The sequence below is a fragment of the Apodemus sylvaticus genome, chromosome 1 (genome assembly GCF_947179515.1).
Source record: "Apodemus sylvaticus chromosome 1, mApoSyl1.1, whole genome shotgun sequence".
Taxonomy (NCBI): Eukaryota; Metazoa; Chordata; class Mammalia; order Rodentia; family Muridae; genus Apodemus; species Apodemus sylvaticus.
The window spans coordinates 11355164-11380410 of record NC_067472.1 but is presented as its reverse complement, the minus strand read 5'-3'; the positions used below and the strand labels follow the sequence as shown (position 1 = coordinate 11380410).

General features: G+C 40.2%; 1 protein-coding gene across 4 annotated transcripts in view; it reads right to left on the bottom strand.

Annotated features, from left to right (window-relative positions):
* Nucleotides 1-25247, bottom strand: part of Sorcs1 (sortilin related VPS10 domain containing receptor 1) — a 534948-nt gene that overhangs the window by 37445 nt on the left and 472256 nt on the right. For all 4 annotated transcript variants that reach the window (XM_052183901.1, XM_052183891.1, XM_052183884.1 and 1 more), the window contains exons 19-21: nt 9867-10053; nt 2440-2573; nt 861-984 (exon numbers count right to left, since the gene is read on the bottom strand). In XM_052183901.1, coding sequence (XP_052039861.1) covers nt 861-984; nt 2440-2573; nt 9867-10053 — 445 coding nt within the window. The remainder of the gene's footprint in view (nt 1-860; nt 985-2439; nt 2574-9866; nt 10054-25247) is intronic.

Below are 25247 nucleotides of genomic sequence, written 5' to 3'. Positions count from 1 at the left end.
AATTATATTACCAAAGTGGGATCAATCTTTTTTTTTTTTTTTGGTATAGAACAGAGTTTACTCAGGGCAGAGGATGGGAGTTAGAGAGGCAGAGAGAGAGAGAGAGAGAGAGAGAGAGAGAGAGAGAGAGAGAGAGAGAGAGAGAAGAGTAGAGAAGAGTGGAGGCCGACCATGACCACGTGGAGGGGGGGGGGAGGAGAGCCCAAGGGGTACAGAGGTGTGAGTGGGATGGAAGAGAGCCAAGAGACATGAGATCAATCTTACAAGCTGTTTTTCTATCTCATTTTCAAGCAATAATCCTACCTTTCCATTTTAGTAAATTTTATCTCACCTAATACTTGAAATAGATTCTATTTCCCCAGGTATCCCCAAAACTGTATTGTGTGTCTATTTCTCTACCTGAAATCTAGTCCACTCTTGGCCTCTGAAGACTGTGAACTCTCTTTTGCTTTTAGTTTTATGGAGGATTGCTATTGTTGATGGTGTGGAGCATTTTTCTTTGTGTTGTTTTAAGTACAGATTTGTGAAAGACGTTTTAAAAGTATAATAAATGGTTTTATCTACTGAAATACCAGAAAAAAAAACTTAACTATAATGAGTTAGCCTTACTCATGATGAAGCCTCGTCCAGTCTACCCAAGATGATTGAGCTAAGAGTCTTCCTTTAGGCACCAGAAACGTCCTGGGTACCATGAACACTGGTTAGTGAGTAGCATTCTCTAAATGAGAGCCTCCAATCATTCTAGCTCTTTCTCAGGTACTGTCTGTCATCTTTAATCCTGGAAAGTCATTAGCATCCTAGGGCCAAGGACATTATTTGAGAATGAGGACAGAAACGCATCAGCAATGATGAGCACTCACCATATACTGCAATGGTCTTTGTGTCTTGCAGTATGGCATTCCCAGCGGAGACCTGTACTGTGATTGTATTCATTCCTTCAGAAGTGAACTTGAATGATATGCTTCCCTCCAAGGTGATCAGGGGCTAAAAGAAACATAGGAAGGGAAAGTCAGGACTATTGTTGAAGGACCCCTGTCTCCAAGTATCACCATGTTTCCCGTGAGGTGGACAGAGGCAGACTCATCCTAGTGTGCCATCAAACTGAGTAGCTGATTCTCCAGCTGTAGTCCAAGTGAAGGCAATTGCAGAAATAATCTTAAGCGATTCTGCATCTTTCCAGGAAATTAATCCCTGGGCTCTAAGTCAGGACTGGGGAAATAAATATGTCTGATAGGCTTTGCCGTTATCAGGAATGTGATATATATATGCACAAGGGAAAAGGCTGACCAGAAGAAGTTACTGAGCACATATGGCTTGATGAGCATATAGATAGATATAGAATAGAGATAGAAATAAAGAGAGAGAGACATAGAGATAGAGATATAGAAGATATAGAAGATATAGAGGATATAGATGATATAGAAGATATAGATGATATAGATATAGGTATAGATGATATATATAAATATGTAGATATCTAGATATATATATAGATGCTATAGGTATAGGTATACATGTACACATATAGATATACTTGCATCATCTCTACCCAGCAGAAGTTTTAATCCAATGAATCACATGGAAAAATGAAGAAAAGAAGCCTCAAATGTATTTATTGTATTATGTAAATATATCTAGAGCATTATGTTGGAACACAGTAGTCCCAGACACAGAACTGGACACTAGTCAGACAAAAGTGACCTAGGTGATGTGGTACTCTTAGTGGCACTATCAACAGTTTCCTAGAAGTTGCTGCTATGACACAATCTCTAATTGGATTGTGCTTTGAGGACTCTAAAGAAAAAAAATGTGTTGGAGAAGTGGTCCTTATAATACAATCGGACACTCATGTCCCAGAAGGAAAAACAGTAGCCTACTGACCTCTGTTGGCTCATTCCTCTCAAATACTTCTCTTCTGTCCTTCTTAATTAGTTTTAAAGTCAAGATTCACACGACATGAAGAGAATGCACTAAAGGGGGTGTATCAGCTGGCTGTTGAAAAATTGGTCTTTCTTTTTGAGGTGGGGAAAACAAGCCAAAGAACTTTAATTCTTGTATTTTCTAGTGATAACTTTCAGATAAATAATAACCCCCCATCCTGACTTCAAGGGAAGAAAGTTGCGGGTAGTGAGATCTGGCTGGAGAATTTCCACTATCACCTTTGAGCAAAATCTCCAGTGCCTCAGCTAAGGGTAAGCAGTGAAAGGTTACCTGGAGAGCACAGCGGGGAAGAAGCTACAGATATAAGGGAGGGAGTTAGGAAAGATAGGATGGATGTAAGAGACAAGGAGGAGCTGGATGAGGTTAGAGAGCACATCTGGCTTGTTGTCTTGGTAGCTCAGGCTCTCCTCGGACTCAAGCCATAAGCCATCTCGCTTTGTTAGCTCCCATAGCATGATGCGCCTCTATCAGCAGCCGCCATGTGGATAACCCACTCACCTCTGTGTTGTTCCCATACCACCACACGTAAGTGAGTGTGCCCACTTGGCTGGGCCAAAGCACTGCAGTGGCGTTGACCTCTTTGTTCTTCGTTGTGACAAAAGGCAGGGACAGGTGCACATGCTCCAGGGGACCTGAAACAAAAGAAAAAGAGGTTTGCAGCATATTTGATAACACTGTGAACCCCAAGGTTGTGAATTGGAATATCATTGTTATGGTGTGGCTCAGCCCTAGCACATGCCTTTACAAAAGCTTTCTGTAAGCAAGAGCTAAATAAAGTCAACTATAGACTAAGAGGCAGAGCAAGAAACCAGTTGACAGGGAGTAAACATAGGAACTATGAAGGAGGGAAATCATACTGTAGGATATTTAAGACAGCATGGAGAAGGAAAAGGAGGGGGAGTGGGAAGAGGAGGAAGAAGAGGAGGGAGAGGTGGAGGAGGAACTTTTCCCTTTTGACCTTCAGTGGAATAGGAAGGTCTCATGGGTGCTTTCTCTGCCTCTCTGGGCTAGCAGGCTTACACCACAGCATCTGCCTCCTGAGTCTTCATTTGGCAAATAGCATATTTTGGATTTTATTTAAAAAAACAAAAGAGTGGCTATAGAGAGGGGAAGGGCTTCTGCAGCTGCACCTTGCCTGCTCTGAGAGGATACACATTCAGCCTGGAAAGCCCCAAACCCTGCAGCCACACTCTCCGAGGGAAGTCCTGGATGCTATCCCTCCTCAGAGAAAACAGCATGCAATGAACAACTGCATATTACAACTCAATTTACTGCTCTGTCTACCAGGTCTAAGTCATGCACGTGGAAAAGGTCAACACTAAGTAGTTTATAAAGTCCAAACACCAACAGTTAAAAGATAAGATTCCACAATTTCTTTCCACAAGACTATGTTTTCAGAGATAAACCAGGATCTGGGTATCTTGAACTGCATGTCAGAGATGGGGATAGACAAAGGTGTCAGCTCTTCTTCAATGAATATTCTTATGATCTAGAGTGTTAAAGCTATGGACCCTAGTAACTGTGGTTGTGTCTCCATACAACAGGAAAGCCATAAACTCAGGCTAGCATGTGGCACACTGGTACTTAGGATTGAGCTAGGCTTGCTTGGAACTGAACTCCTCACAAGTGGAAAGTGAGTGCCAGGAAAACAGGTTCCATGCATCAGGAAATTCACCCTCCTCTCGTATTGTTCCTAAGTAGCTCTGGGACTTCCCCAACCACATAGTTGCCTTGCTTTCCCCAGGGACTTTTGTTTACAGACTGTACTGGCTGGTTTTGTGTGTCAACTTGACACAGGCTGGAGTTATCACAGTGAAAGGAACTTCAGTTGGGGTGCCTCCATGACATCCAACTGTGGGGCATTTTCTCAATTAGTGATCAAGTGGGGAGGACCCCTTGTGGGTGGTACCATCTCTGGGTTGGTAGGTTTGTTCTATAAGAGAGGTAGGGTTCTATAAGAGAGCACACTGAGCAAGCCAGGGGAAGCAAGCCACAAGAAACATCCCTCCATGGCCTCTGCTTCCTGACCTGCTTAAGTTCCAATCCTGACTTCCTTTGGTGATGAACAGCAATGTGGAACTGTAAGCTGAATAAACTCTTTCCTCCCCAATTTGCTTCTTGGTCATGAAATTTGTGAGGAATAGAAACCCTGACTAAGGCACAGACCTTTCTCTCAAACTTGGAACCCTCATATCAAGCAGACCTCCCTCTTTGATACTGATTCACCTGGTCCAAGATAAATGATTCAGAAGATAAGAGGCTGGTAAGCCGGGTCAATGATGCAAGCCCACTGAACTGAGTTAGGCCCTTTGGAACCCATGTAAAGGTGGAAAGAGAGAGAGGACTCCACAAGGTTGTCCTCTGACTGTTACACATGTGCTGTGACATCCTATACTTATCTTTCACACACACACACACACACACACACACACACACACACACACAGAGAGAGAGAGAGAGAGAGAGAGGGGGGGGGTGAATCAATTCAAAAAGAAAATGAGAACTAGGCATCTATTCTCCATATTTCAGATCATCCCAAAGGATTTCAGTTTCTCTGCCTCACAGATTTTCACAGATGAACATTCAGTTTGCTTTTGTCCGTCGCCGTCAGCATATCAGAATACAGAAAATGTCTAGGTGTCGTTGTGGTAACAATGAAGTAGAACCGTTACTGAACTGTGGCAAAACCCAACAGTTTTGAATGTTGCCAGGCACCAGGTCTGATCACTAGGTGCTCAGAGCGCACGACATAGGGTGGAGCTTACAGTTTTGAAGAAAGAAGGCAGTGACCATGCAAAATGGAGTTAGGAAAGCGAGCGATGCTGCTGATGGAATGCTCAAGAAGAGCTTCTCGGAAATGGCATCAGACAAGAATGAATAAAGTGAGTGGCTCTAGCAAGTATCTGTGTGGAGCGGTCCAGGGTGAGAACAGAGGCAGTGAACACGCCCTGAGGAGGCATGCCTGCTATGCTGACAGCAGAAAAGAAGTGTGAAAAGATGGTGGACAGCAATGCTGCCAAGGATGTCCAAGAAGTGCTGACCACCCAGTGCGTGCTTTCTGTAGGCTCTGAAGCAGGTGCATATGTGCTTTGTAGCTTTACCTTAGCACGTGGTGTGTGTGTGTGTGTGTGTGTGTGTGTGTACCTGGAAACAAGTATGAAATTCATAGTGCAACTCTCTATGGTTTCTCATATTCATTTACTTTCTATTGATGTAAACCGCCTGTTTCCTGTTGCCCACAGCCTAAAACTTTAAGAATGTGTCATGGACCGGAAATTAAAGTCCTTGCTCTGACTATCTCTCACTCTGTGCTGAACAAGCAGGCAGATTCCGTTTCACCGCACGAATATTTGTGATACATAAAATGGACAGCAGGTGGCGCTGTATCATCTCATATCATTGAAAGAACTAGGGAATTTCTTGACTGAATTTCTTTTGATTAGACTTTCTAGAATGCACAAAACAGCTAAAGTCTGTGAACATGAACAGTGTGTGTGTGTGTGTGTGTGTGTGTGTGTGTGTGTGTGTGTGTGTGTGTGTGTTGACTGCTGTTGCCTACCTCTTAGATTTATGTTTTAGAGACATGCAAATATATTGCTATTTGTCTAAAGGCTAATTTAAAAAAAATCCACTAGAAGTAAATAATATTCAAACTATAAGGAAAAGATCTAAAAGCAGGGCTCTTTAGACTTCACTGTGTTTGAAAGATATTACGATGTCATGTTTCCAGATATGATAATTTACTAGGCCTGAGATAGAACCCAGTACACTCTATTTATATCATTCAACTCTGGGGCAGGTGACTAAGTAAACAATACTTCATATGACTCTGATCTGCTGTTTCCACACCAACACGACTGCAGTGTCCATAGTTGCAAAACTCTCCTGTATTTTCAAGTCACACCGGTCCAGAGCATAAAGTCATAAAGACAGGCACACTGTTCCTACCATGTGGAGAGGGAGGGAGACGAATTCATGGAAAATTAACCCCTTCCCCAGGCCATGTGCTGTCATTTATACTTCATCCTTTAGGTTTGTGGGCACTTTAGTGGCTCTCATGCCAGATGAGATGATGGTTTTCTGAGCAGAAATTCTCCTGCCTTCGAAATTTTCTGCCCCATCCATCTGAAGGCCGGAAAGTCTGCACCAAGTGTCTCATTACTTTGCAAAAGTAGCAGAGTGGAGTGAATCCTATCCCCAAGGAATTTCCAGCTGTCAGGCTTCAATAAATGGCCCTGGTGGCGCCCTGCAGGAGATTCGTGCTCTCTCCTGGCGACGCTGCAGCGGAACATCGCTCCATTTGTTTCTGATGACCTTTGCAAGCACACATTGAGGAACCTTTGATTTGGAATCAAATCACCTTTCTTTTCTGGTGAAGGCAGTCAAGGTGTATTCAAGCAAGCCATGGGATTCCTTGGAGAGCCTTAGGAGAATGGGGAGGCAGGAACAGGAAAGGCCTGACAGGTAAGAACTGGCGCTAATTCTCAGCTAGCTCACAGCTCAACAAATCCTAATATATTTGCAGTCTGTAGTGAGGAACAAAAGTCAAATCTGATTAAGTGCCAGAATGTCATGCATTTTGCTTGATAGAATCATTGGGTACAAAATGTGAGTCTCTTAACAGAGGAAAGAATTTAGGCTTAGAGAGGAGTGACTCATGAAACGAGGAATCCGTGCTCAGTCACTAGATATACTGGATATAATGGATATACTGAGTGTCAACTTGACCTGATCCAGAAGCATCTAAAGGTCAAACAAACTTACTGAAGTTCTAACAAGTACCAGGTGTTCCTAGCAACTTAAATAACAGCCAGTGTGAGCAGCCCTCAAAAATTATAATCAACAAGGTTGGAATGACTAAGGTAGAAAGACCCACCCTAAATGTGGGCAACAACATTCCATCGGCTCAGGTCCTGGACCAAATAAGAAGAGGAAGAAAGGGGCCAGAAAGATGGTTTAGCAGTTAAGAGCATGGACTGCTTTTCCTGAGGTTTGGAGTTCAATTCCCAGCAACCACTTGGTGGCTCACAACCATCTGTAATGGGATCTGATGCCCTCTTCTGGTGTGTCTGAAATACAGCTACAGTATACTCATAAATAAAATAAATCATTTTGGTGAGAGAGAGAGAGAGAGAGAGAGAGAGAGAGAGAGAGAGAGAGAGAGAAGGAGAGAGGGAGGGAGGGATGGAGGGAGGGAGGGAGAAGCACAAGCTTTCACAACGAACGAACGACAGTCTGCTTCCTGAATGTGGATGCATCGTGACTTGCTGTGTGACATCTGTCCTGTGAAACCTCCTTCAGAATGGTGGACTGTACCTTCAAGCATGAGCTAAAATAACTTCTCCTTTCTTTTGTCACAGAACTAACAGAAAGAAAAGAAAACTAGGTAAGATCAGTTAAAAAATAAAAAGATGCTTGGGAGGATGACTCTAGTGTAAAGTAATATCAAACTGCAAGTTTTCCATTGTTCTCTGCATCAGAGAGAAGGGGCTTCTGCCACCTCTATGTCATCTATTTTAGTGTATGTGAAAAGATGAGCCAAGTGAGTTTGTGTGCATGGAATGGAACATGGTTCCTTTAGGAAGGAAGCTTGGGAACACCTGCTGAGATGGGATTAATGCGATGGGATTGTACTACATTCAAGCTAACTATTTAAACACATCCTCCTTCGAAACAATCAGCATGAAATAACTAATTCTCGTCCCCTGAGGTCAGGCTTAGAAAGCGATATAGTACATAAGTAATGCTTACCCAAGTATTCAACAAACATGAGTCTAAAAGATTAAAACCAGAATATAAACATTCCATTGGGAAAAAAAAAAAGAAAGAAAGAGACTTGTAAATGAACAAAAATGTTCTTTCTTTTAAAACTAAAGGCTTTAGCGATCTTTAATGTCTTGAATTGAGGTAAGCTCTAAGATTCTCCCTGGAATTTGATAAACCTAGGGTCCTGAAGAGAGGTGGTGAGTGCATTGGTTGAGAACAAACCAGTGAACAGTTAAGCATTTACATGATATAAAAAGGTTGAGTCACAAGACTAGGTTGGAGATCTTGAGAAATGTGGACAGGAAGCTGTGACTGAATTTTAAAGTCATACTGACAACTAATTGGCATATGGACAATGTATTTGAAGTTTGTGAAACATGGTATAAAGTTGCAACTCCTAGGGAGGATAGGCTTGTAGCAAAAACAAAAACCAAAAACCAAACAAAACAAACAAAAACTCAAAAAGCAAAAAGCAAAACAAAACAACAACCAAAAAAACAAAACCTCTTAAAACCTGACAATGAGAAGTAGTAAGACTAGATACACAGCAACTCTCAACAAATATAGTTACTTCACAGGCAAACAGTTTTGTTACAGATATTGTTTATGATGTATTTTTAAAGAGTTTAAGACTATTCCAAGCCTGTCATCATTTTTATTACTATAGGCAGTAAGTTGAGGGTCCTGTGTCTTGGACCTTATAGGTAATAGGGTGGATGGGAGCTTACTTAACATGCCACGAACCTAAACATTCCTATTGTCCCAAGAACTACATGAAAGGAGGGAATTACTCATAAGGATTCCCCAAGCCAACCTCCTCACTGACACTAACCCTAGCCATCAGGAGCAGAGACAGGTACACAACTCTAGAGCCTGGTTGCGTGAAGGAGTGAGTCTGATTCTAAATCCCTTGCTTTAGCTCTGTGAACCACAGGAAAGAATGGTTCCTAACCATACCTGCCGCAGAGCGGTTTTCAGAACTGAGGCAGTGCACACGAAGAGTGTGGGCAGTGCAAAGCCTGGCGGGAATCCATAATAAGAGGTCAGGAAAATGTAACCGGAAGGGGGAAGCTTGGGTAAAGGGACAGGGAAATGTGCCTACCTTTGTTCAGACCCAGAGAAAGGAATGTGTTTCTTTAAAGCTTACTCACACCTGCGTTAGACACAGGGACCAGTTATGATCCATCACACAATGGGATGGCCATTGCTCCACAACCGCGTCCTACTCACTGGACCACTACAACTCTTGTAAAAGATGCTTGGTTTGGGGCTTTCTACATTCAATCCATTCCTTGGGTTGGGTGAAGGAGAGAGGCAGCAGGTGATGCCCATACTTAATACTCTTGTCCTTGGAATTTGAATAAGGTCACTTATACAAAACAGCACATTCCATTTCAGCATAAACTTTTTTTTGAATAACACTAGAAGTCCTAGGACTGTCGGGAGAAGCCTCACATCTACAAATCCTTATACCACCAACTTGCTTCATATAATTTCGAATTTGTTATTTCACCATGTAACTCACAAATTCAAATTATACACTGAGAGGGCATTTAGAAGTCTTGGACCTTATTCCTAATATAGGAATTTACATTACATTTATATTATATCATCTTCTATACCCTTAGACCATCTTCTCTCCAATAACAGGTCACTTATAGACCAAAACACAGGATACACATTTTATTTAAAATGAGAAAAAAACTAAGAGATTCTTCTTGGTAAGTTACCCCTAATATTATAGTCAAAAAATTCTTTACCTGTAATGATTGAGGTGGCATCTGTATTAATTGCAAATTGCAGCTATTTCTGCCTTAAAACAGAGCAACAAGAAAGAGGGGAACACAGGTTTCAAACCAGTGCTCTGAGCACTGATCGAATGCAGACTGTGTTTCTTTGAGGGTACTGGAAGAGGCAGAGGAGATGAACTAAGAACAATTTGGCTCTATCTAAAGTCTAAGATTTTATATGTCACCCTTTTTGGTCTCTCTCTCTCTCTCTCTCTCTCTCTCTCTCTCTCTCTCTCTCTCTCTCTCTCTCTTATTTTCCCTTCCTAAAGATATCTACTGTACATCCTCTAGATAGAACAGTCTACATTGGATTTTTAAAAGGGCCCAATATTCAAGATATGTCAGAAGTCAACAACAGTAATAACATACAAGTTACATGTAAGTACAGGACTGCGCTGTCAGACCCCAGACTGTTGTCCACCTGCACGGTCACTCGGAAAATGCCCACATTCTGATATACATGCTTGATTCCATCTTCCATAGAGCTCAGGTTGACATACGAGACTGCAATGCCATCTCCAAAGTCCACTTGGATGAGTGTCCGCTGCACATCACCCTGAAAGAAAGACCAGTGTTAGATAGAAGAGTTGATGCTTAGCTCGTCTTGCCTTGGGGCTGAGGCTCCCCTTCCTCCTGTAGGTGAGAGCATCTCTCTGCTATATCTTCGCTATAACAATCAAGTACTAGCAATCAGGTATCTTTGCTAAGAATACTATCTAAGGCAAAGGGGCATCAAATAGCAGTTCAAGGCTTCTAATACTAAATGTTTGATTTACCAATTTTAATGTAATATTCAGTTAATTAGAAGGCTCTCTTAATTATCTGATTTGCCATGGACAAAGAATACTACATAGATCTTCAATAACCTCTAATTGCCTTATTTCCAATTCCCTAACCATGTTGGAGAAAGGATGAAAAATACCTTATCTGACATATGATATGACATGAGACTTAGAAGTATTTATGCTAATGACCATTAATTTTGTTTTGTTCATTTTTTTTCTCTTGTTGAACATAGATTTTTATCTCGTGCTACTTGATGAAAACATTTCTGCAGAATATTACATGGAGAAAACAGCAGGCAATGTTCATCATCTTCATAAATAAACATGGAGTCTAGAAAGACTTCATTATTTACTGAAAGTTAACTCAGCTAGGAAGCTACAGTTCTGGGATCTAAACCATTGTCTCTGGATTTCCTATTTACTCTTGTAGATGAGACTTCGCACTGTGGCCAAAGAATGAAGGCCCCACTCAGCCTTGAATCCTAGTCACCACTAACGAGTTATATGACTTTGTATAGATGACTTCTCTTGATCTCAGTTACCAAACCTATGAAATGGGCATAAAAGCATTTTTCCGTCATAATTCAAAGGATTGTCATAAAAAACACGTGCATACTAACTGATACAATGCCTTGCAAATAAATAACTGTAAAATAAATATTAAAATGAGGCTGTAAAACACATAGTTTAGATATTCTATCATTCTAAATTTCTCATGTGTAGACAGGAGATAAAACCTGCATTTACAAAATCCTGTGAAAAGAAGCAGTCTTTACAATGATGGTTTATACATTTAAGGAACAATGTTGTTTAGACTCAAGAGGCAAAATCAAGATTTATTCCTTTAACACCTTCTTGTTTTAATGACTTTCCACATGGTCAGGCAAACAACAAAACAAAACAAACTAAATCACCCAAAACCTTTGAACTAGAAATGTATTTTCGATTAAGTAAGGTTTAAGTGGTATCATATCTTTCGAAAAAGGCCAACTTTAAAATGCTGACATTTAAAGGACTAATACACAGAAAAAGGCAAAAAGTTCAAATCCTATGTGCGTATGTGACCTACAAATTCAATCTACGCCTAGAAGTGCGGTGTGTTGTGCACAGCGGCCAATGTTCAAGTAGGGCAAAGTGGAGTTTTCAGTAACATTACAGACCAAAATCTTTCCCTGAGTGGAAAAAAATACCACTCGCACTACTATACACTGTGGATACTTGAATTCCCTTATCTAATAAATACAAATGGCAGCCATCTTGCTAATGTATCTGTCTGTCCTGTGGACCACTCAAGTGGATCGATCAATCTGTTCCTTCTGTTCCTTGTATATTTCTCCTTCCACATTTTCTCAGGTTTCAGAGTCATTCAGAAGTCAGCCACAGGTGTGGGCAAGAGAAAGGAATTGAGATTTTAAAACAAGTGCATGAGGTAAATATATAGTTGTTTGACAGGGAATAGATACTTCATTGCTGACAGAGGGATGAGACAGGATTACAGAGTAGGCATCATGTGAATCCACATCATGAAGGTAATATGTAAGACAACACTGGGGAGACTCAATCTTCAGGCAACTGTGCTTTAGACCTAAGAGGGAGTGGTTGCTCACAGCCACGAAGAGTAAGATTTCAGCTGCTACTTGATCCTTCAATTCCTTGGCCTTTCTGTCTAGTATTTTTTACTTCACTGACCTTCATTTGGACCTTCTCACTTACATAAGGGACAGATAGCTCCTAGGAAAAGTGCTTTCCATGGAAGCATAAGGACCTGAGTTTAGATTCCCTAGCATGTAAAAGCCAGGCACAACAACATATAATGTAAACCTTAGCACTAGGGGTTGAGAAACAAGGGGATCACAGAGCTTATTTGGTCAACTGTCAATCTGTGGGTCCAATCAGAGACCCAGTATCAAAAGGTAAGGCAGAAGGCAAAACAGAAAGATATCTTATGTCTGTATAGGCAAATCATGCACACACACACACACACACACACAAGTACATGTACACATAGCCATATACAATTATATACACATAAGAACACACACAAACACATATACACAATACACTTATAAATACACATATATATACATATTCACATACAAATACATGTTCACAAACATAAAGACCCAGCCACACATACACACAAATATATACATTCACATATGCACACACTCAGACACACAAACACCTTTCACACATATAAACCCAAAACATATACATACACACATATTTAAACATATATACAAAGAAACTTATTAACACATATTAATACACACCACAAACATACACATATATCATACACACAAATACACATACAAATATATGTTCACACATTCAAAACACACACACAAACACATCCATATGCACATACATACATACAAATACACATACATCCATTCGAACAAACACATTCAAATACACGCATATACACTTACAAACATGCACATACATGCAAACATATACACATTCAAACATGCATAAGTACACAACCCCACACATACATACTATACAAACACACACATACACACACACACACACACACCTTACCATGTTCTGTTTGTCTAGCTATCATGACAGCGTTTTTCACTTAATAGCATTCTTAATTCTCTGCTCATGATAATGGTCTCCCTGGGTGTGAACGATTTCATTCAATGTTCACACTAGTTTATTAGTATCAAGGCAACATTACAGAGTGAGTGCTGATATTCCAATTACACAGGAGGTCCACAGGCCCTGGATGCAGTTGCAAGCCTTTGTGCCTGAGTTCTGACTGGGGAGATACCAATATCAAGGTGCTGCATCTTACTGTTAAGGATAACAGATGACATCACTGCCGTTGCAACTTTGTCTACTCAGTGTAATAGACTAGACCAGACTCGACCTTCAGGAGCACTTAACATAGTGGCTAAGATGGCTGACAACACCATGATCACTGACCACTTCAGTGGTCATGGTATTGTCAGCTGCTGCCATCCTTCCATTTTCCTAGACTCTAATATCCACCTGAGGGAGGGATGCCTATGATAAGCTAAGTCCTAGATACTCATTTCCCTGAACAAGCTATCACATCCATGCATTCATTCATTAAATCAATCAAATTCAGATATTATAGAGTATCTCATGTAAGATTCTAAATTGGAAAATGCAGGTCAGTTAACAACTGCAGTGGCATTGAAATGTAGTTAGAGCTGTTAGCAGTTTGTAGACCACTACTGAGACAGGTGCACAGAATTGAAAACACTAATGTAGGGGTAAGTATAACTGGCTACATGGTATCCAAAGTTTGTGCCACAGGGAGAGATGGAAAGTCTCTCTTCTTGGGAACTTCTGTGAGAGACTCCCAGAGCAAGAGAGCTGAGACCTGAGAAAAGAGAGCAAAGCGAGTAGTGAGGAGGAGGGGGTTGGAACTCAGGTGATGAGGACATGGGAAACATGGACCATGAGCAGAAGGAGACAGCAATATTGATGATGAAAGGAGAAGGAGAAGAAAGATTATAAGAATATGCTCTACAATAGTTAGAGGAGAGAAAAAGCCCTTTTGGGTTGTGGTGGCCAGGTTTCTGATTTCCATCTTTCCTCTAAGAACAATGGCAAGACAGCAAAATGTTTGAAGCAAGAGTGTTGGGGATATGGCACAGTGATAGATTTCATTCAAAATTATCACTTTGCTTCTCAAGAGTCCAGTATTTGCAAATAATGAAAATCCCTTGAGGGGGCTGGCTTTCAATTATCATGCATATTACTGGCCTAGTCTTGGCAATGGCTTTAACCAAAAGAGAAATCTACTGCTCCCCACCTACTCAGAGTAGCTGAGGAAGGAAATGCTATGCTATAGCATGTATGTATATATATGTACACACACACACACACACACACACACACATGCCTGGAGAGGTCTAGCTAAAAGGCAACCATTTAGGGGAAGGGTGGTGTTTTGGATTTGTGTTCATGGTTTACCACCAAAATCATGGCTGACAATGCTCTTAGCATTTGAAAGTTATGGGAATTTTTATAAAGACTCTTTGTATGTATAAAAAATAACAATTAGATAAAAAGTGTCTCTCGGTAACCTTTCAAAATTAACTGCACAAAACTCAGAAATGTTAGAAACTAAATCCCTGGAATTCATTTTGCTTCCATAAAGGAAATATATTAGTTTGGAAATTGTTAACTAGTAGGATGTGTCATAAGCAGTTTTATCAGTTATTAAAAAAATTTCATACACTACACAAGAGATGACATGATGACAATATGCAGTATTTTTGAATTAGTAACAGCTTATCTGTGTAAAATAAACTGGCCCAAATATAATTCAGAAATTCTAGGTTATGCAAAGAATTGATAAAGCACAATGAAAATGAGTGTACATTACTTTGCATTCAACTTCAGTTTTGTAAAAGAAATACTTGTTTTTTAATACTCTGATTTTTAAGGTGACTTCCTCTAAACGTTTATGGTTTATGTTGTCTTTCCCACCTAAGTGCCTATGTTACTGAGTGCACTTCATTCTGACAGCAATGCCAGCCAGCTAGCTTCATCTGTGTCAGCAGATAATCTCTTGTTTGGTTTTTGTTACGCGAGACAGGGTCTCTCTGTGTAGTTCTCGCTGTCCTGGAACTTTGTTATGTAGACCAGGTAGCCTCAAACTCAGAGATCCTCTTGTATCTGCTACCCAAGTGCTGGCAACGAAAGCGTGGGACACCATATCCAGCCTTCATCACAAAAGTTTTGTTTTATACTCTATAACAGTAATTGTCTCACAGTGTCAGAATTACAATGATATAATTGTTTTACAATCTATAACAAAATGATTACTTTGTATTTCTCATGGATGATGGGCATCCTAATACACTGTGAAGCCAAAGAGAGATATTCCAGATTAGATGATGGTAGATAGAAAAACCTACCATCAGGGGAGTGTATGCCTCTTAAAACTAACTCTGAGGGTCCCTGGTCTTGGGATCAGTCATCTGAAGCTTTTTCCTAAGTATTGCCGGTACTAGTTCTACCTATAATGAAGATATACCGATTACCCTCCAAGACCCATGTGCTCCAAAGTCCCTCAGAGGCTGTTCAGTCCTGCTATAGTTCAAGATAATCCACAGGTGAAGTTGGCATTATATCAAATGTCGAAACCCTCTTCAAGAGTGTGGGTGCTAAGAATGCTTCAATCAAACTACATAGAAGTAAATTCAGTTTTAGTGGCCTGGAACTTAGTCCCCAGGTTCTGTGAGGTGCATAGAATTAGCCAGCTGCTTGGCAGAGTATCATGATTCACTCCTACCTGCAACTTCAGCACCTGGAAACACGGGGTTCACGGATGACCATGATTTTGAGTTCATCCTGGGTACATAGTGAGCTTTATGCTAGCCTGGAGTAAAGGAGTTGTACCTCACAAATTAAAAGTCAGTACCACCTGTTCTAGGAAAATTAGGTGTTGGGAGATACTGGGGTAATTTGTGCACCTCCTAAGGGCTCCTACTTTTTATGAATGTCTGCATCAAGGATGTCTGATACACTGTCTGCAGATAATTCTTTTGTGTTCAGTGCAATAAGAAAGGTAGAGGCTGCAATAGACAAGCAGTGTTCCCCACAATCAGTATCCACAGAAATCTTGTGTATAAGTTAGTTACTTCAACTCATCGAGTCAGAAAGCTTTGCCTTCTGTAAAGGTAAGTGGACCAAGACCAGCAAACATCTGGACTCTCCTATTAACGTGTCATCCCTATTTCCCCTTTGGTGATCTGTACATATGAGCAGTCACAGAACAGAAAAATAGAGGAACAATAAAGGCACAACAGTCACATGGAATCCATATGGTAATACTCTAAGGGTTTCACTGATTCCTGCAATAGCAAAACACGTTCATCAGGTGCCCTCAATAAAGCCAAGATTAATCTGTACTCATGGTAGGTATGTGAACCATTGAGTTCCTGTAACAGGTTCAGAGAAGAATGGGAAAATAACTGCTTCAGTGAGTCAGCACTGACAGGCTCTGGCATGAAGTGAAACACTGAGATCCTCCTGAAATCAGAGAGACTCAGGGCAAACACTGTGCTATGTATGGTCTGTGTCAAGAGTTCTGTCCATGTAGACACTGGCTGGGGCTTTGCTTCAGACTACACAACCATGTGTTGCACAGCTATTAGATCCTCAGATAAAAATGCAATGTAGAGAAATAATTTATGTAACTGAGAATTGTTCAAATTTAGTGAAAATAAAAGAGGATCAATGTTGTAACTCTGACCATTGGAGTAAGAATGTAGATCGCTTGATGTCTTTTGCCCTAGAATGAGGCAAAAGACAGAAGCTCATCAGCAAGAGAGGCAGAGAGATGAGTAGATGAGAGGGAATTATGAAATATTGAATTTAAAAGGGGATAGAGGTCATATGAATATAACAAACATTGCGAATAGAATTACTTATCTCTTATTACATACATCTTTACATATGGAATAGATTATGGAAAAAATCATAACAGATATTATAGATTTCTTCCCATTTCAGAAGATATTTACACAAAGCAAAGCCACCTGTGATAGCCCAAGAAGCCTGTATAGTAGTATAATGGTTCCTTACCTTTAAATGGAGCATGCCACTAATTAACTGGTAGAGCATGCCTCCAGCATTATTGTGAGCAAATGGGAAGGAGTGTACTTCTTCTTCTCCATGAGTGGCATGGGCCCAAGGCTTGAGTGTGCAGTGGGAGTGCACATCTCCTCCTACTGAGGCATCCACTACCACTCACTAAGGGAGAAAGCAAAGAGTTCTAAAATGTTCACTCTACCAGAAGTAACAGCAATGCCTTTCTATATTTACCTACTTAAAGGTTAGTCCTAAAAAAGCTAAACCTGTCCAAATTTTCCTGGAATTGTGAGTTTGAGCTAGGTTCTTTGTGGCTCATGTTCAGTGCTCCTACTGCTCATTCAAAGAAGGTGTGAAAATTGCTCTGGTGTATCCCTACTAGATGTGTGAAGCCCATGAAGACCTTGCAGAAAAAAAGCCATAAGCTTAATTAACTGCCAGACTTTGACAGCCACCTTCCACAGTTCAAGTGTTGGAAACTGAATCCAAGTCTAACACATAGAGGCATGAATGGATTGGTGTAGCTTTCATAAGAGTGGGTTAGTTGTTATAAAAGTGGATTCCTATAACACGGTGAACATGGCCTGTTTGCATATTGCACGGAGGTCCACTCTTGAATGGGCCAGTGTTCAGAGGCTCCAAAGCTCATCACACTTTTAACAGGATTTCTTTGTCTTTGTGTTCCACCATAGAATGAAGCATCAAAAAGGCTCTCAACAGATGTGCCACGCATCTCCATCTTAAACTCCCCTCTCTCCAGCACTCTATGAAATACACATCTGTTACTTATACACTATCTGGCCTGAATCACTTTTTCACTGCAGCACAAGATAGGCAAAGACCAACAAAACCATGCCAAAGCCTGTGACTGTGAATCTGATTCTTGATGGAAGAGAGAGATTAGAGGATCCCACTGTTGTGTAGCATTCACTTTAAGATAATAACCGGTCTGCCTTCTGAGGAGCCCTGACATGTATGTGCCAACACTGAGGTACCTTGATGAGAGAAATGAGGGAAACCGCATTGGTTGTCTCCATGTAATATTTTATAAGTGTAAACGAATCCTTTCTTGCACAAAAAATGCCAGTCCCAGATAAGAGATATTTGCTGCTCTCACTTTTTTCTCAAATAAATTTTCAGTTCCTTGGGCTTTATGTTCAATAGGTGCTGACATAGCTGAAATCACAAGATTATCTCCAGATTAGCAGAGGGTTCCCATCAATCTCATTAGCATCATGCCCTATGGGTTTTCCCTTTCAAAGTGGAGCTCTGGACCACCTCAGAGATGACATCAAATATCAAGATAGTGGCTAAATATCGTCAATTTCTTTCTATTGCATGGTCTGAGAAGATTTTCAAATGCACGGTTATTTTTCCAAATAAATAGATTTCTTGTGCCTCTCTATAAGCAAGTCAATAATGATCTCAATGGTTTGACCCAAAGAGAGAATAGCTATCATATCATAAAGGACATCATGTTTTATTATTTCACCAGGAAAATCAGGTATGTTTATGTTAGGGTGCCAGCGGAATCAGAGCAGGTTCACTAATTCATATTTCATCCTGTGAGGATAGAATACAGAGAGCTGGCTTTCCATGGTCTTCTTTGTGGAGTCTGATTTTGGAAATTTGCTCAAGTAAACATGCAAATGCTTCTAGCTCTAATGTCTGGATGAAGAGTTTCTTATATGACATACACAAAATGCTTTAATCCTGTGGGTGGTCTAAAACAGCTTATTTTTTCTGAAGAACCCATTTATACTAGTTTACTTTTTGTGTCTTCTGTACTTTGGTCCAGGCTTACAATGGATCAGAACATGCAGAGTAGGGAGAACAGACAGAGCTGGGAGGAGCAGGCATATGCCTATAAGTTGAGGCTTCTCTGTTCAGAAACTTTAGGCAATTAAGGACTTTTGCTGTATTATTGCCACTGCATGGTGGCTTTAGGATTTACCTCCACAGGCATAGGAAGCAAAACCATGGGACTACTAAAAGACATATATCTTATAAATGCTTTTGAATGACATTTTAAAATCACTCATTAAAAAAACACTCAGCTATGTAATAAGAACAAAATTACATTTTTAAAAAATTAGTGGTAGGATGATTCCTTTAGGAATAAACCTGTGCGACCAGCTTTTCCTGGTAGTAAGATATATACTGGAAATATATCAGCGTTATTAAAAGCAAAATGAAGAAAGGGGAAAGAGGCACAGTGTAGCTGCTGGGGGCATATGGAAGCGCATATAATGATGGAAATTAAAACTAAAATTTCACATAATTTTACTACCAACAAATTATGTTTTAATATAATTTCATGTTGGTGAACAACGTTTTCACAAGAGAGAACTCACATGGATGTGTGTGTGTGTGTGTGCGTGTGTGTGTGTGTGTGTGTGTGTGTGTGTGTGCATGTAACAGAGCATCAGAACTTGCTGTTTTCTCAGTTTGCTGGTAAGGTTTTAATATATTTTTCAATGTTTTGTACCTACCATCACTGGACAGATTTAACCAAGTTATGCATACTCTAAACAAGGTGTGGAAGTTCTTCCTTGGGAAGTTACAAAATTCCTTTTTAAAATTGTTAGGCTGCAGTTAAATAGAAGTAAGTTTACAGAGGTCCGCAGAGGTCCAACACTGATAGAAAGGTGTCCTAAAAAATCTCTGCACATAACATTCTTTAAGGTAGGCTGGGTAAATGTCTTCTGTAATATACTGCACATTAGAAAGCAGGCTTGAGCCTTCTAGCAAGAGAGGATCCTAGTATCTTGGCAGAAGAATGAGTCTCTTGTAAAGCAGGAGGTCCTATGTAAATAAACATGCAGCTCAGAAAGAGATACACATGGGGCAGTGAGGAAGGATGGTCCCATGGGGTGCTGAATCATCTCTACTAATTAGTGGGGTGACGTGTCACAGCTAGATCACCCTCACACCCCACATGGTACACGTGACTCTCAACTTTTTCACTTGTAAATTCAAGATGGGTAGAAAAATGACCACCACTGTCACTTCTATTTCAGGTAAGCCAGGATTGCTCTGATATACTTCAAATTTATTATACTAGAGATACATAGATATGCCAATATACTTTAGGATGCTGGAGGAGAACCAACTTCTAGGTAAAGATGAAAGACACGTCCTAGTGTTTCTTTCACGTGATAGTTTCACGAGGTAGTTCCACCTCAGCAGTGGTGAAGTTTGGGATTAGTCACCTGGGGCAGGGAGCAACAGATGGAAAACTGTCTAGGAGCAAGACTTGCCTAATAGAATATGATTTCATGGTGTAGTGAAGCTCAGATCCAGAGGTGATTGACTTCCTCAAAGGTGCAGAGAGATGCTAATATGGTGGGTCCTCAAACAAGACAGACTATAAACTGACTGCATCTGGGTAATGACGGGACAAAAGCCACTAATCAATGCCAGTGCAACTTGACCTAGAGACACCAGACCAAAACCAACTCACATTTCATCTCATTCTTTTCTCCCCTTTTAACCTTAGGCAAGAACAGGGAAGAAATGAAGTGCCTCAGTCATTTCTTAGAGGCAAAGGGAATAAAGCTTAGTGGAACAAGCAATAAGACAAGGGAAAAATCTCAAACCTCATGGCTCACTGAAGTCAGTCCCCGCTTCTCTGTGTAGGAGAAGAAAGCAGCAGGCTCTCAGCGCGCGACAGCAGCTTTGATTACCTGTACCAAGTTAACATATCTGTTGTCTCCCTGCTGCTTCTTATGTCTCTAAATAGGCTTTCCCACAGAGGAAGCATCATGTCAACTTCTGTTCAAACGAAGAAGTCTCTTGGAAAGTTTTATCCGAAGTGTCCTTTTCTGTCATCTGAGGGCAGGAAGCACCCTGCAGTATTTAGTGTGTGTCATCATATTTGATCCTGCAACTTTTATGATCCTGTAACTCTTAAAGTAGCCAAGATTATAGCTGGGAGGGATCTATATAATGATGACACAGTCCACAGCTTGTGGTTTACAGTTAAATCTCATGGAACCTATAACCAAGAATTTTGCTTATTGAGTTCTAGTCTTGCTATATAAATTGAAGTATTGAAAGAGTGGGACACAGATCAACTTTTTAATTTTAGTCCCTTGCCTCAGACTTAATTCTAAAGCCTTAAGATATGCAGAGAATTGTCCCTCCTTATTCTTACAGCTGTTTTAAGTAGATTTAATTAACTCCTGTGGCACATAGACACCACTTCTGGCTAGCAGCACTCTGAAATAAACGCCTTCTAAATTAGTGCTGTTGAGTTCCTAAGACTGATTAGGTCCTTCTTTGTCACCACGTGCCTGCCAGTGCTTGCTCTAGATTTCTGTGCAGAGCTGAGTGATGGTGGTGAAAGTCTTTGGGCTCATTAGATGTTCATTAGTGGTCCAGAGGACATCCATCTTGAAGGAGGCTACCAACAGACACGTCACCTCTCCTTGCATGCTTAGATTTCAGTACAAAATACTTCTGACTGGCTTCTTTAAAATATTCAGATGTAGCTGAAAATGTTTTAGAGACTGTCTTAGAGCAAACTCATGAATTCTTTCATTTTCGTCCTGGGTTGGTCCCTTAAACATCTCTTTTGTTTGTTATGAGACAGCAGCAGATTAGTTTCCCTTATTAATGGCAATAATGATTATTAGTGAAATGTGTGTATGCACATATGTGCTTGTGTGAACTATTCTTCGCTGTGCCACAGTGACTGACATGTGAAAGTATTCTCATCTCTCCACTGTGTTCTTCCTAACGAGGTTTCTTCTTCATATGTGAGATGACTTTAAAGGCAAAAGTATGACGGTGAAATTTCTCATTAACCATACCAAAGTTGCAGTTAGGAAAATGAGTATTGCCAGATAGGGACTGTTTGCTTGAAAGATTATGTTGCTAAGTTGTTTGTTTCCTGCGTTTTGGGGGTGGCGTCATCCACTATTTGCATGAAGAGGTTTCAGTTTTTATACCAAACTTACCAACCCTGTGGCTTGGGTATACACGGTAATACACAGGCTTATAAAGCAGCAAGGGCATGTCCTGCCTTTGGATTCCATCTGTCAGTAAGAAAGTCTCTTTGCTCTGCTTTCATTGCAGTTTGCAGTGATGCTCATGTTGGAATTGGGACATGCACTGGTTCAGGATAAAAGAAGGGATCTTGCTTTCAGATGAAGGCTCTCAGATGTGTGGGATACAACTTAAGTTTAAGAGGCTTTTCCTTTCAAGTCTGGGCTTTACCTCTACTCTCCTAAGGCAAGTGATCCAAATCCACACATGCTTATTGGATTTTTTTTTCCTATTGATGTAGTCGGTATTTGGAGCACAGACACCGAAGCTGCATCTCATGGCCACATGAGTTCTACTTCAATGATATCCGTGGCTTATAGAGAGATTTCAAATGTTATTACACTATCAGGCAACAGATTAGATTTATTTATGTGTTTTTTCTAGTACTTTCTACTTTCTATGATTGTCCTGCTATCTTAGAGAGCACCCAGTTAACTCAGAGCATATAGTCACAAGATAAATTTTACAATACATGGAAACTATTAGCAAAATACTTATTGAAAAACAAATTAAGTGCATATGCAACTCTCTAAGAAGATACTCAATTCCTTTAGTTCAGTGGATTGGTTGATATGTACAGAAAATGGAGATTGCATGGAGGGAGGTCATATACAAGTTGCTAAGAAAAAAGGGAGGTCGTGTCAGACTTCAGCCCCACGTAGGGCCACACAGGAAAAACAAGAAAGACAAAACATGAATGAACATGTGGCAAAAGTACAAGCTTCGAGTTACAAGAAGTAATTTTGATACCAACATACATGTGCCACCATGCCTGGCAATTCTTAGATAGTTTTAAAACTAAGTGATAGCTTAATGTTGACTAATCTTTAGTAAGCTGTATATAAACATTAACTTCTTAGATATTGCTTTCATATCTTGTTTAACAATAACCTTTAGAATAAAGTATACAGTAATAAAGGGTAAGTGGGTAAGTTGTACAAAGTAAGGAAATCCAAGAGAAGAAATAATTGCTATGTTTGTAGGAACATCTGCCATACAAAAATATGAATGCTTTTGAGAAAATGCAGAAAGATATTTTTGATAGCTTTGTGGAGTTCATATGTAAAAACACGGGGGCAGCCATAGGCCAGCCAGATTCTGCACAGGAACTCAGCTCTTCTTCTGTGTCCTAAGCACCGTTGCTACCTATCCCCAGCCAATGCTTAGAAAAGCAAAACAGGCTTGGAAAATACAAGAGGCTCTAGCATCAAAATTAGTTCTTTGTACTTCAGGGAAGCAGTCAAATGTCCAGATGTGACAAAGCTTGAAGCTGACTGTTGCTTGACTACTTAGTAGGCACATGATCTCAGGTAAGCAGCTATTCCTTTCTGTGCCTCTGATGACACAGAGCTGTGTCACAGAGCTAACCTAGCTGGGTAAGGCTGGCATGAGATCGTCTTGAAATACCCTATGGAAAAACTCATACAAATCAGAAGGGTTAGTGCTTACTACACCTCTGACATCTGAGTTGTTATCTCTGTACAGATGTTAATGTCTGCTGGCTTCTCATTTATTCTTCACTGTTCATCACATGAACCATCCATGCAGACACAGTCAACAGACAAGCAAAAAAACAAAAAAACAAAAACAAAAACAAAAACAAAAACAAACAAACAAACAAAAAAAACCCCAAGAAACAAAAACAAGAGGCTGTCATTAATTAGGACGGAATCCTATCATCACATGTGGGGTCTCCAGTCTCTGCGATGTGAGAGAGGTCCTCACTGTGCCTTCTTCCCTGGAAGACAAGAGTGTGAAAGAGCTGTGTCTGACAGCAGAAGGCAGCAGATTTCATCCCTGCTGCTGCTGCTCTGGGCACTCAGCTGGGACGAACTCACTTGACACTTTTTTTCCCATCTTGATGCTGGAGGGCAGGAATTCACACATCTCATACACAGATTTCCCAATGTTTCCACATCTGCAGCCCAGTTCGAGATTCGTGTCGCTCTAGTTACAGAGGAGCAGAGGGGAGGGGCGGCAGATGAGAGCCTGGCTCCTGTAATTCAGTTCTGTGTTCTCAGTCGCAGTGTAAAGCTCAGAGTGGACCCAGACAGAAAGTTCTACTCCCTGAGCATGACTGTATTATGCTCCCATAAATGGAATACAGCCTAAGCTGTGCCAGCCTAAGCACCTGACATTTCAAGAGGCTGTGTTTCTGATATCATGGCTAGTTTTCCTGCCTCCGAAGAAGCTACATTTAACATGTTGATCATTTTCCATTAGAGTATTGGTATGGAAGATGAATACTTAAACATTCCAGATAGGTTTAATTTTTTAACAACCACAAATATAACTGCTGTATTTTATAGGAACTTCTTGCATTTTGAAGTATAAAAGTATTTTGAAGAATTAAGCTTTTAAATATACAAATCACTAAATATGCAGATTAGTTTGCATTAAATTGGCATATCTATTCAGTAATACCCAGATCAAGTAATTGAAAAATTGTCCATATTGCCCAAATCCTTACATGTCCCCAAAGTGGCAATGCCAACTGACCTACTATCACACAGAGATGACCGATAACCTGATCGTCTCCACAGCACTTGACTATCATTCTTTTAACATACACATGTCTGACAGTATGTTGTAATTTTTATCACAATTATTATACTTTTAAGTTCCTTTTCATGGATTTGCCTTGATTCGAAGACATTTTTAATGCTTTATTTAAAATATATGTAGATTTATTTTTTCTCTTCTTGGTATGAGTGTTTAAAATGCGTTTATATCTGGGCGCCATATGTATGTATGGTGCCTACAGAGGCAAGAAGATGGTAACAGATCCTCTGGAACTGGAGTTAAAGGTGTATTTGAGCTACCATGTGGGTGATGGGAAGGGAGTCTGATTCTTCTTCATGAGCACCATGTACTACTCTTGACTACTGAACCATCTCTCCAGCCCCTGATAATGGCAATTCTCATAAGAGGTGGCCTGCTAGATTATCATCTTTGAAATTCCTAAATTAGTATTTTTGTATTTTAATTGAACTGTCAATGTTTTTAATTGATTTGTAGTATTTATATCTTTCTAGTTAAAAGGCTTTTATTGCAATTATGTGTTAATGCATATTCACTGGGGAATTTGTATTTTCTAAATAAGGTTATGAAGTACAGAATTCATAATTGGAGTGGAGTCTAACATAATTATATTTTCCATTGCACTCAGTGAATTTTGTTTGCCCTTTTAAAAACTTTGTCTTGACTCATGTTTGTGAAGATACTTTTCTTTGTATTTTTACAATAGTTACATTTTTAAAAATTATGTTGACAATATGACTAGAATTATTTTGTGTACTCTGTGTTTTTATATGGTTGCATAGTACCTACACAA